This window comes from Nomia melanderi, chromosome 7, assembly GCF_051020985.1.
Source record: "Nomia melanderi isolate GNS246 chromosome 7, iyNomMela1, whole genome shotgun sequence".
In the NCBI taxonomy this organism is placed as follows: Eukaryota; Metazoa; Arthropoda; class Insecta; order Hymenoptera; family Halictidae; genus Nomia; species Nomia melanderi.
Window position 1 is genome coordinate 6,477,674 of NC_135005.1, and position 16,528 is coordinate 6,494,201.

The 16,528-nt window shown below is 40.2% G+C and overlaps 1 protein-coding gene across 2 annotated transcripts; it reads right to left on the reverse strand.

Annotated features, from left to right (window-relative positions):
• On the reverse strand, positions 1-16,250 carry LOC116424207 (uncharacterized). Of its 2 annotated transcripts, XM_031970300.2 has the most exons (4): positions 16,049-16,250; positions 15,105-15,341; positions 5,086-5,251; positions 1-4,039 (listed from the first exon to the last, which is right to left on the reverse strand). In XM_031970300.2, the coding sequence occupies exons 3-4, from the start codon at positions 5,226-5,228 to the stop codon at positions 1,522-1,524; spliced, it is 2,661 nt and encodes an 886-aa protein (XP_031826160.1). In that variant the 5' UTR covers positions 5,229-5,251; positions 15,105-15,341; positions 16,049-16,250; the 3' UTR covers positions 1-1,521. The 2 variants fall into 2 exon arrangements, 1 of the variants encoding a protein (XP_031826160.1); XR_012998896.1 differs by lacking the exons at positions 1-4,039; positions 5,086-5,251 and adding an exon at positions 14,184-14,569 and having other exon boundaries at positions 14,653-15,341; positions 16,049-16,242.
• Between the last annotated feature and the right edge of the window lie 278 nt (positions 16,251-16,528).

Sequence of the window (16,528 nt, forward strand, 5' to 3'; positions counted from 1 at the left end):
TGATCGATGTAAATATAAATTTATTGTAGTCTTCAAGTGCTTATGCTAAACAGAAACTTACGGTAAAATGAACAAATAAGTACACCTAGGAGTCCATTCGTACACTCACCGTATAAATATTATTTTACACTTAACGTGGAGTGTATTGTATTCAATAATCGCCTATAGTTACTTGTCTTTATCTATACATATTACCTATATACAAATCGATCCGATGCGATATATGTAATGTACATATATAACTGTTGGTAGAAAACATGGCGACTGTGTCGTCACCCTTGTCGCCCACCGTATTTAATTTTCTACCGCCGATCTTCGCATCCAATGAGCTGTTTCGAGTCGAGCGCAGATGAAATTTTGCTGTCGGTACTCGTTGATTTTGTTCTTCTATGTACACCCGTAATATTTCGTCCATGTTCAAACAACGACACGCTGAACACTTTCATGATATGGTTTCGTGAGCGCGGCCATCTTGTCGAGACGCCAATATTCTAGCGAAAATGTCGGAAAACGAGCACAACAGCTGAAGTTTTTACCTGCGATCGAGTCAGTGATGTGAAAGCGCTCGAAAATGATATCCAACGAGCGTTTTATTGTACTTTTTATTGCAAAACTCGTGAATGAAGAAACAAATGAGCGTCACGTGTTAGAACGAAAATCTACGGTAGAAAAGAACGGCTCGTGTTGCGCGTGCATCAGTTAACGAACACGAGGGAATAATTACAACGTACTCAGTTCATGATCGATGGGATAAAACATAGAGTTATTCCGATTGCCACGTGATACGAAAAAATAAACATTATTGTTGAAATATACCCTAAACTGTGATAAAAAAAAATCAAGGGTCAAAGGTACCTTCGAGTTCAAAATCGAAACGAACTCGAGTGCAAAATGGTACCTGTGATTACGCTTCACGAGAAGCTCGTTCCGAATCAATCCCAAATTCAATTTATCGTCCAGCCTATAAGAATAGATCAGTGACCGGGAAATCAAAATTGTCTTGAGAAAACAAGCGATCTCTGTTTACAATACACCTCTCACAAGTTAACCGATTACTTATAAACTATAATTGCACAGGAGTAAAGGAAATTGTCCGCTCACTCCACTTCATCCCTTTCGAAAAAACCGCGGAATCGAATCTTACACTAATATCATTCTCTATCATTATTTTGCGTTCTTTCGTTACAAGTTTTAGCTTGTAGGTAAGTAGTCGGCTAATTTATGGGAAGCATACTTTATAGAATGGAAAAAAAAATAAAAAAGTAATAGAAAAGAAATGAAGAAAAATATATCGAGTTACGCGTCTTGTCGTGCAAGCATCATTGTCAACGAGGGATTGCCTTTCTTCTCGAAACGTACTAAATCCCTCAACTTGCAGCTCGATGAACTATAACGTTCTTATATTGTTCCCGTAATAAAATAATCGATGTGTATCAGTCACTTTTCCAGCCACGTTGTTTCGGTATCTCGGCTGGTCCGGTGTTTCCTCGGAAGCGATTCAGTTGTGTCTGTATCGGTTGCTCACGCGAGCTTCATGTATATAGTGCGGTCTCTCATCTTGCAGTGTTTTAGGTCCCTAAGTGCCCTCTGTGCTTCGCTGGGCGATGCGAACGCAACCCTCGCATCCCCTGTGGGCATTCCCCTCTCGTTATACCGTCTAATCACATTCTCCCTTTTCACATCAAAGTCACCGAAGAATTCAATGATTTCGTTGATGTCTGCCTTAAAGGGAACGTTCTCCAACGACAGTACGCAGCCAGGTTTACCAAAACCCTCAACATAGTCCATAGAACCTGGATGTCTACCGAGTAAGTGTCTCGGTATACCCATCAGACCTGGAGGACATCTAGGTCCGAAACCTGTGTTACCGAAACGTGGCAGATGATTTATAGGTCCAGCGAAGCGTGGTCGTTGTTCCTGAAGAGGCGGGAAATGCTGTTGTTGGGTCTCCATAATCTGCGGGTCGACCATGCCAAGAGTTTCCAGCATCTTCGCTCGGGGCACTAACTCTATGGTCGGTACGTTTTTACCAAAAGGTAAGCCGTTTTTCGCGGTGGCCCGAAGTGCTTCGTCGGTTGTGTCGAACTCGCAGAAACACTCACCGGCCGGTTTGCCGCTTTGGTTTAGCAACATGTGTATTCGATGGGGCACGATGCCGATGTCCGAAAAGAAATCGAGGATGTCGCGATCGATGGTCTGAAAGGGCAATCCGCGCATGATCACACAGTCGGAGCCAGCGGTCTGACTCATGCTGTTCTGTTCGTGATCACGCTTCGCCTGTGCAAACTTCTCCTCCGTGATAGCGGTTGCTGTGACCGGCTTGTTACCAATCTTTAAGGGCGTGTTCACCGAGGCTTTTGCATCCTCTATTCTAGCGAACTGCACGTATGCCTGCACGTTGCCGGTCTCCTTGGTGCTGGTGATGAACAAGTCGTTGATCTTCCAGTCATGAAAGAGTTTCGCGATGTCCATCTCCTTGGTGAAGGATGGCAGATCGGTCAAGACGATGCACGCGGAAGATCTTACGTCGTCGATGCCGTCCTCCCTATCCTTCTCCGGCGAGTACGAGTCCACTGCTTTGTCAAATAAACTTTCATCGAGATGGAGTATCTCAACCTCAGACCCGCGAACGTATCTAGATGTGCTGAGGGCTAGTTCTTTGCCCTCAGCCTTGCTGAACTTCACGTACGCGATGCCGACGCGGTTCCCATGATTATCGTTGATTAGCTTCAAACCGTCTTTCCTAATGTAGATACCTTGGAAAGCGTGACGCACGTCGTTGTACGTAGCGCTTAGTGGCATATTGCGTACCTCTACGCAATGGCCGCTACCGCTGCTTCCACTACTACTCTTGCTCTCTCCAGAGAATCTTGAGGAGCTATTGTTCGAGCCGCGACCGCTGCTCTGTCTCTCGTTATCGAAACCGTATTGAGCGTTGTTCGCCTGGAACGCGTGTGGGTTGCGACGACCCTCCAGTTCCTGCACCTTGCTTAAGAACGGATTGTTTGGTCTGATCCCAGGCCGATAGTTCATGGATCCGTTCGCGCTGTAAATCTCCGTGCCGAATTGTCCGGTTCTGCCCGGAAACCTGGTTTGGTCCAGTCTGCCTTGCTCGCCCTGACTCCACGATTCCTTGGTGCGATTAAGCGTAGTCACACCGCTGGTTAGGCTAGGCAAACTGGAGCTGCCAATGTTCGTCGCGATCGAGTTCATGCCAACCGTGTGACTTAGGGTCTGAACGTGCGACTGCATTAGACTGCTCACCCCGTTTATCCCATTCATCGAGAATTGATTCTGTTGGAGCATCGATTGTTGACCGATCACTGAGCTGCTGAAGCTCATAGCACGCGTCTCGCCATCTTGTGCCAGAGCCGCGACCCCAGCACCTAAAATACCAGGCGCCAACATGGCCGCCTGCATCTGCGTCTGTGGTGGGACTTCCCAGATACCATTTTCTAGCGACTTCTTCGCACCGGTCACTGGCTTGTCTTTGTGAAATTGTCCTACGCACACTACGTCGTTATTGTCATCGTCATTTGTTTCTTTGCGACGTTCTCCCGTAGAATTGCGCTTCGTATCTCTGTCCCTGGATCGCGTGCGGTCCCTAGATCTCGACCTGTCGCGTCTACGACGCCTGTCCCGCCTATCCCGCTCTCTATCCCGCGATCTGCTCCTGTCCCGACGCCTACGGTCCCTACCCCTATCTCTGTCACGCCTATCTCGATCCCTGTCTCGGTCCCGAGACCGTGATCTGTCCCGCGACCGTGACCTATCCCGTCTGTCCTTGCGGTCCTTACTCGATTCACTATCGTTGTCTTTGTCCTTTTCTCTTCTGTCACTCGGAGATCCGGGTTTCGGCACTACCGGCGCCACAGCAACTGGCGCCGTCTGCATGAACGACTGTAGGCTTAGGGTTTGCTGCCTCGCGGCCTCGATCACCTTCTGCATCTCTGTGCGAGAACTCAATAGCAGCTTGATCTTCATTTCCTTGATCTTACCGCCATCGTGCATCATCGCCTGCCGGGCATCCTCGTCGGTACTGCAATTTGCAGAGGAATTAGACATGGGAAACTCGAAATAGCTTAAGTATGGTTTCTGATGCTTGAGTACTATTTGTTTTTCTTTATTTAAAAATTATGTTAGATAAAACGCAAGAACAATGTTTGAAAAGAGTGAGAGATTGTATGTTAGTATTCTATCGGATCTGCAGATTTTTCAAGGATTCCCGGGTCAGATTATTTAGCTATTCGATAGAGGATCTGAGAGAAGACGATTCTCGCCAGAGTTATTCCTGTGCTGGGTGCTAAAAACTTCGACGATGACCCCGCGGTTGCCCTCGCGACTACAAATTACTCCGCGCAGTTGTGATTATGGGAAAATCATGACTTCCAGGAAGCTAACTACCGCGGAACGCTTCGTATGCGGAACAACGTTGAATACAAGACACGATGCTAAGTGCGTGACGGTGGATCCAAGTTCCTGCTTCTGTTTCTTGGCTCACTGTTCAGTTATTGTATCCAAAATCGTTAACTTGCGCGTCATAGTTTAAAACTGAAGGCGTTCGATAAACAAATTTTATTCATTCGGAAAGCTTAGATATTCGAACAACCAAATATCTCATAAATGAATAGCTTCACAGTACAGATACTGATTTACCCTAAAATGTAAATAAAATGTTGGAAAGCCCCCAAGACACCACAGCAAATGAAGACTACTCGAATTCTAAGTTTATGTGCTTTTAAAAAATCTTGAAAAATCAATTCCTCTAAAATTTATTATGTTTTCGTTCTACTTTTGCGATTATTAAGTTTGCCTAAAATAATAAAGATGCGCGAGCTCTCCGCGAATGAAATGCGATTCAGCAATACAAACGCGACATCAAAGGAATAACCACTTGTTGCGCCACGATATGGAGCAACGAACCGCGCAGAAGGGATCCGAACGTCTCCCATCCGCGTTTAACGATCGAACATGGGGCAAGAAAATTGCCGGGACGCGCGGTTTCGGAGAAGCGACGCGAAAAGGGGGCGCGATAGTAGTTTTGCGTACGGACCCAGCCGACTATTAGTAGATTCGTTTGATTACCTGAACGCTATGAACGCGTCACCCAGCTCGCCGCCGACGATGTGGACACCTCCTTCTGGTATGCTCAGCCCTCTGAAAAATTGGCGAATGTCCAGCGCATTGGCGGACCATGCCAAGTTTTGTAGTCTGATTATGACGCTCATTGTCGACGATTACTCGACGGGATCTGCAACCGAGCCGAACGATTCGTATTAACACCGGGGATCGAGGAAATCTCCGCTGGTCCAGAGTGTTTTAAAACTTGAGCCGAATTGATTCGGATCGGGGTCCATAAAGAAGAAAAGCCATTTATCGTACTGTTTTCATTTCTTTATTTACTTTAAAATGCATAAATATACTATATTATATTGTTAATTATTATATATTCACGTATATATTATTATATACTATTTCCTTACATACTTATGATTGAACTGGTCGTACGCTAACGACCCTTTTCGGACAATCGTTCAATTTTCCGAATAACAGTGTCTTCCCGAAACTATATACTATTAACACTTATATTATTAGCATCTCCAATTAACTGCTTTACTATTAAGTAAGCCCGCTCTTTTGAACATTCGTTTTCAAATTATACTCATTATTATAGCATTTTATTTCACTTTCTACCAAACATTCATTTTTTCTACCCTTTATATTTGAAACTCCACATCCTCTACACCTGAACGACATATCCATTTTAGTTTCGAGAAACATCCTCTAAAGACGGTGAACCAAACAAACTGCGAATTCTTTTCGATTATATTTTATTGAGCCTTCGAATTAATATTTTATATTATTTATTCACGTCAGACGTTTCTACAATTTCAGCTCTCTATTCAGTTTCTCTCGCGTTGTTCGCGTTTCAAGGACGCCTCCGACGCGTTGGGCGTTTAGCAACTTCCTCCAGAAATAGCGGTAACGAGGCCAGGCTTGTTCTCTGCGCCGTATTTACCACCGCGGCATTGTTTTACCAGTATTTCAGGCTTAGCAACGTTCGCGCGTGGATTTTTATTGCACCGCATACAGATTTCCAGGTCCGACGTGGCCCGAAGCGGTGCACGCCGTCCCAGTTACGAGTAATTCGTACCGGAAACCAAAGGATCGTTCCGACAAAGATGCTTGTCGGCGTAAATCGCGGTAAACGCGACCTCGATCGTGTAATTGTTTCTAGATACTTCGCGATGCGTGTCTGGTCGTCGCTGACGCAACGATATCCCGCAGGACTTTATCCTCAAATCAGCTCTAATGTAAGCAATTAAGAGGGCGGAGCGGTTAGATGGTGGTAATAAGTCGATACGACGGATGAGAAAAAATTCTATTTTTAAGAATTCTCCTTATCGTCAAATCGGCTCTAATGTGAGCAATTAAAAAGACGAACCGGTTGGATGGTGGTGATTAGTCGATACACGTCGGATGGACGAGTAAAAATTCTATTTGTAAGAATTTTCTTTATCATCTATCGATTAACAATTATCGTTTATTGGTTTAATCGTGATCAATGGCATGTTTAAGATTGTTGCATTTAATGAAATTATTGTTAAAAGAAAGTTTTATGTAATAGCCTTTCACTATTGAAGCCATCAAGTGGTTGAAATTACCAGCTTATTAAATTTCTCGCAGAAATTATAAAAGTAATTTATTTATTATCTAGAGAAATACCTCCATAATTTCAGTAATTGTAAAATAAAAAGTTTGAAACTCTTATGGAACAATTTCAGCTTTCAACACTATATCGATAATGATCAATAAAACAGCGGCGCATGGGTCCACATTGACTCAATTTTTAAGAAACTTCATTCATTTCCTAACTGCAGTTGACAATCGTTTATATCAGGTATAAAAATTGATCGACGTGTATCAAAGAAACTATATGCGGAAAGATTGATGCTCAAGGGTCTTAGCCGACCCAGACATCACCAGACAGGAACATAATCGTCGAGAACGTCTGGTTTCCAATGATTAATGAGACTACACACGTTTTCGATGTGAATTGTTCCCCTCGAAAACGAGTCGGCCGCCATGATCGATCAAAAATTCATACCGTCAGCAGGTACGGCTAGCTACAGCATGCATAACTATTTATTATTTCAACGCAATCCCCCGAATTCTTCCATTGATCTAACGGCAATAAATCCATGAACTTTATCGCTTAATAAAACAAACGTGCCGACACCAGCACTATAACTTCTCGTCCGTCTATTAAAACCGTCGTAAAATCACGCGAATTTCGTAAATTATTTCGATGAGTCGAAATATGCCGGATCCATTCACGTCGGACAGATTTTAAACGAATCATGGATCTTTGAGCTTCATAGGAAACAAAGAGGCGAAACAGATTTTACACTGAAAAAATTATCGATTCCTCAACCGAATAAAACAATCGATACAAAAAATGTCTTAAACATTGCTATACCTAGATCATTCGAAGCAATAAAAGAGAATTTCCAGGTAACCGTTGACTACACTTCGAAACAAAAGAAACTTCTCATTTACCTAATCCATGAGGTATAAATACATTCATGCAAATTTAATTCCCAAACGCGCTAACCTCAATGCATGGTTAAAAAATTCATAAGCCTATAGTATCAACGATTTCTCATAAAGAAACGAGCGTACCAGTTGTTGCCTCCTACTACCGTAACTACGATTCGTTAAATTTGAGTTATCCTTAGGGTATGTTTATTCGAAACTTTCAATAATTTCACAATCTATCGCAGCGTTTATCTATTCGATAATCGTTCTAATATCGGTATGTCTGTTTTGTGCAGTAATTTCTGAAAAATTCACAAGAATATTCGTTGACTTGAAGAAAAAGACGAATCGAATCGCGTGCGCAGGTCAAAATGAAATTCTTCCACGGAAAGACCGCTCATTATCCGGATGTCTCTTGTGTCAGATCCTCGCGGGGCGAGACTAGCAACTTGTCGCCCGTGTAACCTCGCAGGCTATCTCGCCGAGCGCACAGATCATCGTCCTCCCACGTTGCGACGATCGCTATCAATAAAACCGCCATTGTTAGCCCGCCTCTTCGAATGTAAATCAATCCAATCGCGAGCAGGATTCTGGCCGACGATAACGACGGCCTCCGTTCTTACGAAACGCACGCTCGAATCATGCGACTTCCGCTGTGCGATGGTTCATCATTGATCAACGAATTCGTGGCCGTTAATGAGTATAATTTTATAAAATTCAATACTTCACGGCTGAACTTCGCGACGTTCGCGTTAATTAAATGAAAATGGAAGTCGGTCAGGCTGCTTGAGACTTGAATCCGAAAGAAATTCATTTCGGCAGCGGTCTAACCGAGGGTAAGGTTAAAACTGTCAATGTTTGAGATATCCATTAGAGGAGAAACAGGAAAAAGTGTAGTGGTGCGTCAACAATGTCTATTTGGTATTTATTCAGACGCGTATTATTACGTCATCGACTGCGAATGTGTTAAAAGGTTGCGGGACCTTGGATCGATCGAGACGTGCGGTATTTACGCGAGTTTCTTTATGTAATAGGGCTTCCTGCGTGGTTTACAGAAGTGATTCTTCTTTTTTCTGAGGCGAAAATTTATGTTTATTGCGCCTGATTTGCTTGACACGCGGTATTCGCAAATCTGGGGAGTTAGTTTTGAAAGTATCACGTGATATATAGGTAATCATGAAAATATGAGGATTTTATTAAGGTTGATAAAATTGAAAATAATTGTTGCGTTTGGTTACCGGTTGTTTTTTAGTATCTTTAGAGCCAATTAAAAACAAAAGATGAACCATAGATCATACCATAAGAACTTCATTAAAATTAAACGGTTTTTCAGTGATGGTTCATATTGGAATAAAAAAGTATTATAAGAAACAGGTTTAAAATTTTATGTATTCATTTTTTTATACTGTGCACGATGCACTTTGTTCACTTCGCATGAATTTTTATTTGGACTCATTCATGTAATACCTTTAAATTTATAAAGGCAGAAACATTACACGCTTCGTTTTCTATAATAAACTTTGAGCCAATTTAATATCCTAAGAAGTTTTAGATACGATATTAGTAGCCATTATTGCAAAAATAAACAATTTTAAGAGTAAAGACGCTTCATCAAAGTAAAAAAAAAAGAATTTGATGTCGCGAACATAGTGTAACCCCTTTAGAACGAAAGTAAATATGTATTATCGACACGCTGAACACTGATAAACGATAGGATAAAGCGTTCCGAGTGAATTATGATATTCGAGTATTATGAAGTGGACGTTACCTACGAAAGTAATGAATTTTCCCGATACTTGTGAACTAAACGGTTCCAATTAAATATATTCCATCGTATGCGAGGATGTTTAAAGTTCCCAATGCACTTTCACGCAAATTGAGATGAAACTTTTTTGATCCTAATATTATGATACAAATAATAGTATATTAATATTCATAATAATATTAACCGTTTGAGTGCCAAGGAGCGATTTTGCGCTTCTTCTGTGTCGCTCGAACAATGCCAGCGCTCTAGGCTGCGAAGCCGATAACCGCGACACGCTCGGTTTCCGTCAATGCGCGACTTTACGGTTACCATTCCATTTTAGGTAAAAGTAAAAGAATGAGGCAGCTGGTAAAAGAACGAATTTTAATTTCAGTCGAACATTTGGATGCAAATATCATTAATCAGAGAATAAGACAAGCGCTATCGCGCCGCTTGGCACTTTTGGAGAGGGGATAAGACAAACGAAAAAGCGCTCCTTGGCGCCTTTGGACGGGAAAACAGCAAAGACACGTGGAACTTAAACGGTTAATAATAGTATAATAGTAACTTTTGATCCTAATGAATCGAAAACTGAAAATTTAAAAATTCCACATCCTATTTTATAGATCAATAAGTAACGATGCGATTTCACATAGTCATAATCAACAGTCCACCGACAAAAACATTTCGAGACTCGAGAAGGCGGATTATTGCGAACGCCACTCGATCGAAACGTAATTTCCGGTCCCACTGACAAAACCACGACGGCGATATTGCCGGGACGATACGTAAGTCCGTTTTCCTCAGGTTCCAAGCGGTGCGTCCAGGATGTAGCCGGGTGGATCGACACTCCGAAAGGGTTGGGGCGCGCACGTATTATCAGAATTGTATAACAAAATAGAAATTCTTCCTAACGCGACTGTTTATCACCTAGCGAATAAATTAATATTCATTCGAATACCATTCATTTAATCCAATATCACTAGGTTCAATTATCAGCCGTAAGAACGAATGATTCTTTTATATACAAAAACCAATGTAATATTGTAGGCATATTTTTCAAATGATTGATTTTTATAAAATGTGTAGAACGTATATTTAATGCGCGAAAAAATAAAAAATAAGAACTATTTACTATATGCATAGTTGTTCATTAATATCAACCTAAATGCAATAAAAAGGAAAATATCCTATTTAGCTGAACTTTCGCCTAATACATTGTTCTCCTGTTTATTCAGCCTCCTATTTAAATAGAATATTTCCAAATACAAGGATTTACAATCCTCGCGATAAATCATAAATGTTTTTAATAGAGCGTACACGTTCAATTAATCAATTAAGCCTAAAGATCGTTGACTTGTTTTCCATCTCTTAAACCGTGGAAGGATTGTCCAATCTCGGAAACACGGTCTAATTATTTGCACATCTCTCCGTCGAAATAACAAATACCTCTGATTATGTTCTTCCAAAATAAATATTTACAATTCGCATCACTTTGTTAACGACAAGCGCTCTCAGCAACCATCTTTGGACTCGTAGCTATATTTCCTAATTTTCCAAAAGACCGTTTAAGCTTCCAGTAAAATGATAAAAGAAAAATCAAATTAAATAAACAGTATCCAAATTCCTCCCGAAAGCCACGGAACATGAAATATCTTCCTCAGCACTGGTGAAATCGAAGCGAGGCCGAGAGCAAGTACGTTTAGTCGAGGGTTTGGGGTAGCAGCGGAGAGCAAAAAAAGGGTGGCGAGAGGTGACCACCAACAGCACTAGCGCCTAAATTAGAGCTGACCAACTCGAAGCGCGTTTACGATCGAGATCAACCGCTCGTGTCCCCTTTTGAGGAGGCACGGCGGTGATCGTGAAGCCAAGGGACTACTAGGATCGCAGAGTCATCATACATGCTCGAACTAGCGACATCCAAGCAACCAGCTCGTTCGCGAACTATCCAAATTCCTTAAAGTTTCTCTTCTTTCGAAAGGGTTTACTGCCGGCTACGGTGGAGCTCTTTTTCAGCGTCCGCGCGTTCGAATTCCATGTGTATACACACACGCATATATATCGGGGCATCATTGGTTCCAAACGCCTTGACCTTATGGCGCAAGGTCCAGCTTCAGATACAAGATTTTTCCGCATCTTTTTCGGATTAACCGAAGCAAAGGGGAGGTGGAGTGGGGATGAAAGGTGGTGGTCGACGCGTTGTTTCCAAAAATTATTCCAAAGATAGCCGGCCGCATTCAGCTCAAGCGCAAAAGAGGCAAGAACAAGAGGACGCGGCGATTGGTTCTGATCGGCAGGCTTTTATGCGGCCGATCCGAACCCGCGGCTGGTCAAACATTCTGGATGACCGAGACGCATTGCACGATAGTCATCTTTCTTTCGCACACGCTCACAGATTCTTTCTCCCGTTCGCTCGCTCACTCTCTCCCTTTGTTTTCCTATACGCAAAACAGTCTTGGGGTTCCAAACTTCTTTTGCACTCACCTTTCTTAACACGTTCACATTCCGCTGACCCACGAATTCGAGTCAATGGTCGGCAGTACGGTTGACCTGAAAGCGTTTCCGAGGCTAACGTTGCGTTGCTTCAGAAAACAAAGACGGAATTGCGCTGATCACGGCTCGTGGTGTCAGTCACGCGAATAATTCGTGCAGTTTCCGCGTGAACGGTGTGTGTTACGAACGGCATGGATCAACACGAGCGCCTCGCTAACTGTCGCCTGTTTCTGGCCGGTCAGCAGCAATTTACCGGGGCAGGTGGATGCTCAAGTGCGAAGCATGGAAAATGTTCGTTGAACCAGCGTGGAGATGGGTCCCCGTTCTCGATTTGTTCGTTGATTTAGAGAGAATTCTTTACGTTCGATTTAAAATTTAGGACTACAGCAGTGCCCGCTTATTTGTCGCTGGTTTGTAACCTTCTTATTGATAGTTTCATTTCTTTTATTCAGCTCTGGCCATTGAGTGAAGGCTAGTGAGAATTGTTAAGGTTTTATGTTTAACAGATTTATGTTGCTACATAATAATGAGGACAAAATGCGACCAGTAAGCGAGCACCACTGCAAATCGATCGCCTGCGTAAGAATTGACCCTGGCCAGTAGGAAGCAACCACGTGATCAATAAGGTGGTTATCATGACAGTTAACGAGGCACTACTGTAGTTATAGATTGCGGATCGTGAACGTGTTAATATTTCAATGTCTAATAGACATTATTGATTCATATTGATTATCAGCCCGGAACTTGTCGTTTTCAAAGATGAGACAAAGAATACACAGGAGTCATGAAATGATCATTAGCTAATTGCGCATTGTATGCATTCAATTATTTTTACGCAATGGAGTCATACATTTAAATGGAATTCGAGACGTTTTTCATGGTATTTTCACGGTAACGACATTAGTTGTTAGACTTGTGTTTTTCTAAAATAATTTTAAAATTGTCAATTCAAATGGAAAACATCCGCAGTCAAGTCGTCAATCTTCTACTGAATTTGTCTTCGAACCGGTGTTTTCAGCGAGACACAGTTGTCGACTACAACAGATTCGATGATTCCCGTGACGAAACGTGCGTATCGTTCCGTGGACCAGCAAAGCAAAAGAAGTTTCGAACGACTGAAAAGCGGTTTCAGAAACCTCCGCTTGCACTGAGCAACTGATAGGGCTGCCACTTCCATTTTCGACTGGAAAACATTTCGTTTCCGCTCCTCTACCTCCGGCAATCGTTAGCAGTATACACTACATTGTTCAAATTCTATGCGACATCCTTTGAGAAGTTGACGAACGACAATTTGGTGGGGAGTTTTAAAGAGTTTCTTAGCGAGCTTGGGCAACCAATTGACTTTTGGTCTAGCTATAATTTAATCATCTTTCCGCTTACAGTGACGCGAACACGTGGACTTGATCCTATCAAAGGGTCCGTTCGGGGCTTTGTTCTTGGTCGATAGAAGTACGTGGCTAGGAAGTATTAAATGATTAGATGGAAACGTGTTATCATATCCACTCCCAGATATAGCGATAGCGGTAACGCTTGGTGTTGCACGATCAATCCGATATGCACCGACAGAGACCGCATAGATGAGTGCGATGGCGGAAGTACGTAACAGGGTGTACACTGTGTAGACAGAAGGTAACTGATAGATTGCAGTTGTCCATATGTACGTTCAATCCATTCGTTTTCCCCGTCGTTCAGCACCAATCTCAACACTTCTTGTAATGTAAGGAAATGGTTATATAAGACATGGTACCGTGTAACGTGACTAGAAACAGGAGCCTGAGTACATTATCTCAGGATAAGTATTTACGCATGCTTTATGTTTTGTCATTTAAAAATTCAAAATAGTATTTAGATATTTTTGTCGGTTTATGATTAATTTGTTTAACTGTTTTAAGATAAGCAGACGAATAGAGTAACTTTCATTTATAGAGATTTATGCGCGAGATTAATGCACCAATGGTTTTTGATGTTTTATACCGTTTTAGTATCGTTAGACTTATCGCATGGAAACGGAAGGAAAAGTAATTGCACTCTGCAAGTTAGTGCACTGTATGCAACAGGAAGAATAGAGCGTTCAGAGAACTTTGTTGAGTTATTCGATGACCACTGTGTCCACGTAGAACATGCAACAGAAAGGCACTCGATTGAGAAGGCGATGACTCCCAGCTCTCAAGGACCTCAAAGAAGAGTTGTGAGACTGCAGATATCTCACTTTAATATTCCTCAGTTCTTTTTTTAAATGCTCTTAACTTGTTTACCCGAACGCCCAACAAAAACCACAGACTACATCTACACTAGCTGGTTTCTTTTAGTTTGTATCTTTTAACTATCTCTTTTTATCAATTTATACTTAATAACAGAATAAGATCAATCAATAATTCGGTTTATTTAATAAATATAAACTAATAACGGATTTTATCTGACTCTGGACTATTATAAATGGCTTTAATATCCTAACAAATGTTCTAATTTATAGAACCAAGTCATTTTTTAAAGACAAGAAGTAGATGGTTTCATAATGGTTTGAACTTTGCAAAATATTTGTATCTTTCAATTGTACAAAGTTCCTTTGACTATAAATAAACTTACCTTCATTTTGTGCATAATAAATGAATCAAATAATCATAGTTGCTGCATTCTAAACGACTTCTAAATGTATGATCATGTTGTATTGTTTACCATAAAATAAAGGTTCAACACAAACAATCAGATTATGGTACATTTTGAAGATATCAAATACATACTTAGAACATAATCTCTTATGTAATCATAAGCAGAATCCATGATTATGATCTTCTACAATAATATTAAATTTTTAATTGATACGTAAAGATTTGAAGGTTTACATGAAGAATGTCATACTTTAAAGTAACTCTTACTTTTTAAATATGAATTCTGATATTCACTACTGTTAAATTTTATGATATGCGTATCTCGCAAAAGTTATTTAGTTTTCACTCGTGTTAAGGTAAGTTTACGTTGTCAGGGTATACTCAAGATTAATACTAGAGAATGAAGAACATAATAGACAATCATGCAAAATATGAAGAATGTTCTTCATTTCTATGTTATATATCATTTCCATTTTCTTTATTATTCCTGTTGGCGCAATTTTATTAATTACTTACCAGTCCCTGATAATGTGAACAGATAATGAAAAAAATGTGATATTTTGCATGAAATGTAAATATGAGACGGTTCTTAGACTTCGATGATCACTTTGGAACATCATTTCAATATAATGAAGAACTAAATCAGCCTGCAGTAAAATCACAACACTTCCCTCCAGAATTATGAGCTAAGTTTTATTACATTACTTATGAAGTATTACCTTCGGCTTTAGACACTCGAGAAATTTCTTCCTTCTTCACCCTCAGTTAAAACGTACGATGAAAGATAAGAAGTTGACGAGAATAAAGACGACCAAGCAGCAAACAGTCCATCAGCAAAGGACAATAAAATGGAGAAGCAGAAAAGGAGTCAACTGCACCATGTCATTGTACAAAAGTCCACTGATGATTGTTGATGCCTGATCTTGACACCTACACACACTGAGTTGCCTAAGATCCTGCAACACACACCATTTTTGCCACACTATACCTAAAACCTCTTATTAACAATAGCAAACTGTAACTATAAAAAAAAACATTAAGCATCAATTTAATTAAAGTTTAATGAAGTATAATTTAATCTAAATCATAGAATTATATTGCTTTGTATGTATGCGGCTTTAAATTTTTGTTCAACAAATTAAATCTATATTATTTGTTTAATATATATTGTAAATACGATATTTTAATAGAAACAGAAATAATATCAAATTAAAAGTGAATTAATTATGTGATAACGATGAATGTTATCTGATAAATGTTTCTTATATTTTAATTCTTAATGTTTAATGAATAAAAAGCAATAATATTTCATAAAAACAACGTGAACAATAACGTTAATATTTACATTTCATTTCACAATGTTGATAATCAATACAGTAAAGGCTAATGACTCACGGAGCGTTCTGATATATACAATAAAACTGTATCGATCTATCAATACTTTTGAAACATGAAAAATGTGTTGAAAACAAAAAAAAAACTTTAAAAGTATACATGATCTACGAAACTTTATTTACAATAAATATTATACTTCGAGGTCGGTAAAATCTGAAGAGTAGGAAACGACTCCGTTCTACGTTGTATTACCCAGTTCGCCATTTTCGAGAGACATTATAATGTTGAGTGGAAATATTTGAGAAACAAACCAAAATATTTAACTTACCGAACTTACTATGTAAACCCAGCAGATCTCATAAGAAGAATGTTGACTATAGACGTTGTAAACAAATTATAACGCGGTAAAAAGAAATTTTCTTTTCCAAAGAACGCCAAACGCTTTCTCTTCTAAGCGTATCCCGGAATGGCTGTCGTTGTCCGTGCGTTCGGTTATGGAAACCCCGCACAGCGTTTATTCACTGTTGCCAATATTCGTGAAACCAAATTACAAAGAGGCTATAAGCTTACAATACAAATTATTTATAGATTGTTCCTTTTATGAATTGTGTAAAATGTAAACAGTAGTGTTCAATAGTAAAATATAATTTGTTTTTAAAGTTTCATTATAATTATGGTTATAATTATCATTTAGTTAAACAAAATGTGTTAAACTAAAACATATATTTATTTTTTCATATCAATAAATATAACAGAAAATGTTTAAACTATCAGTTATAATTAAATAATATCAATTAAATTAAGGGCA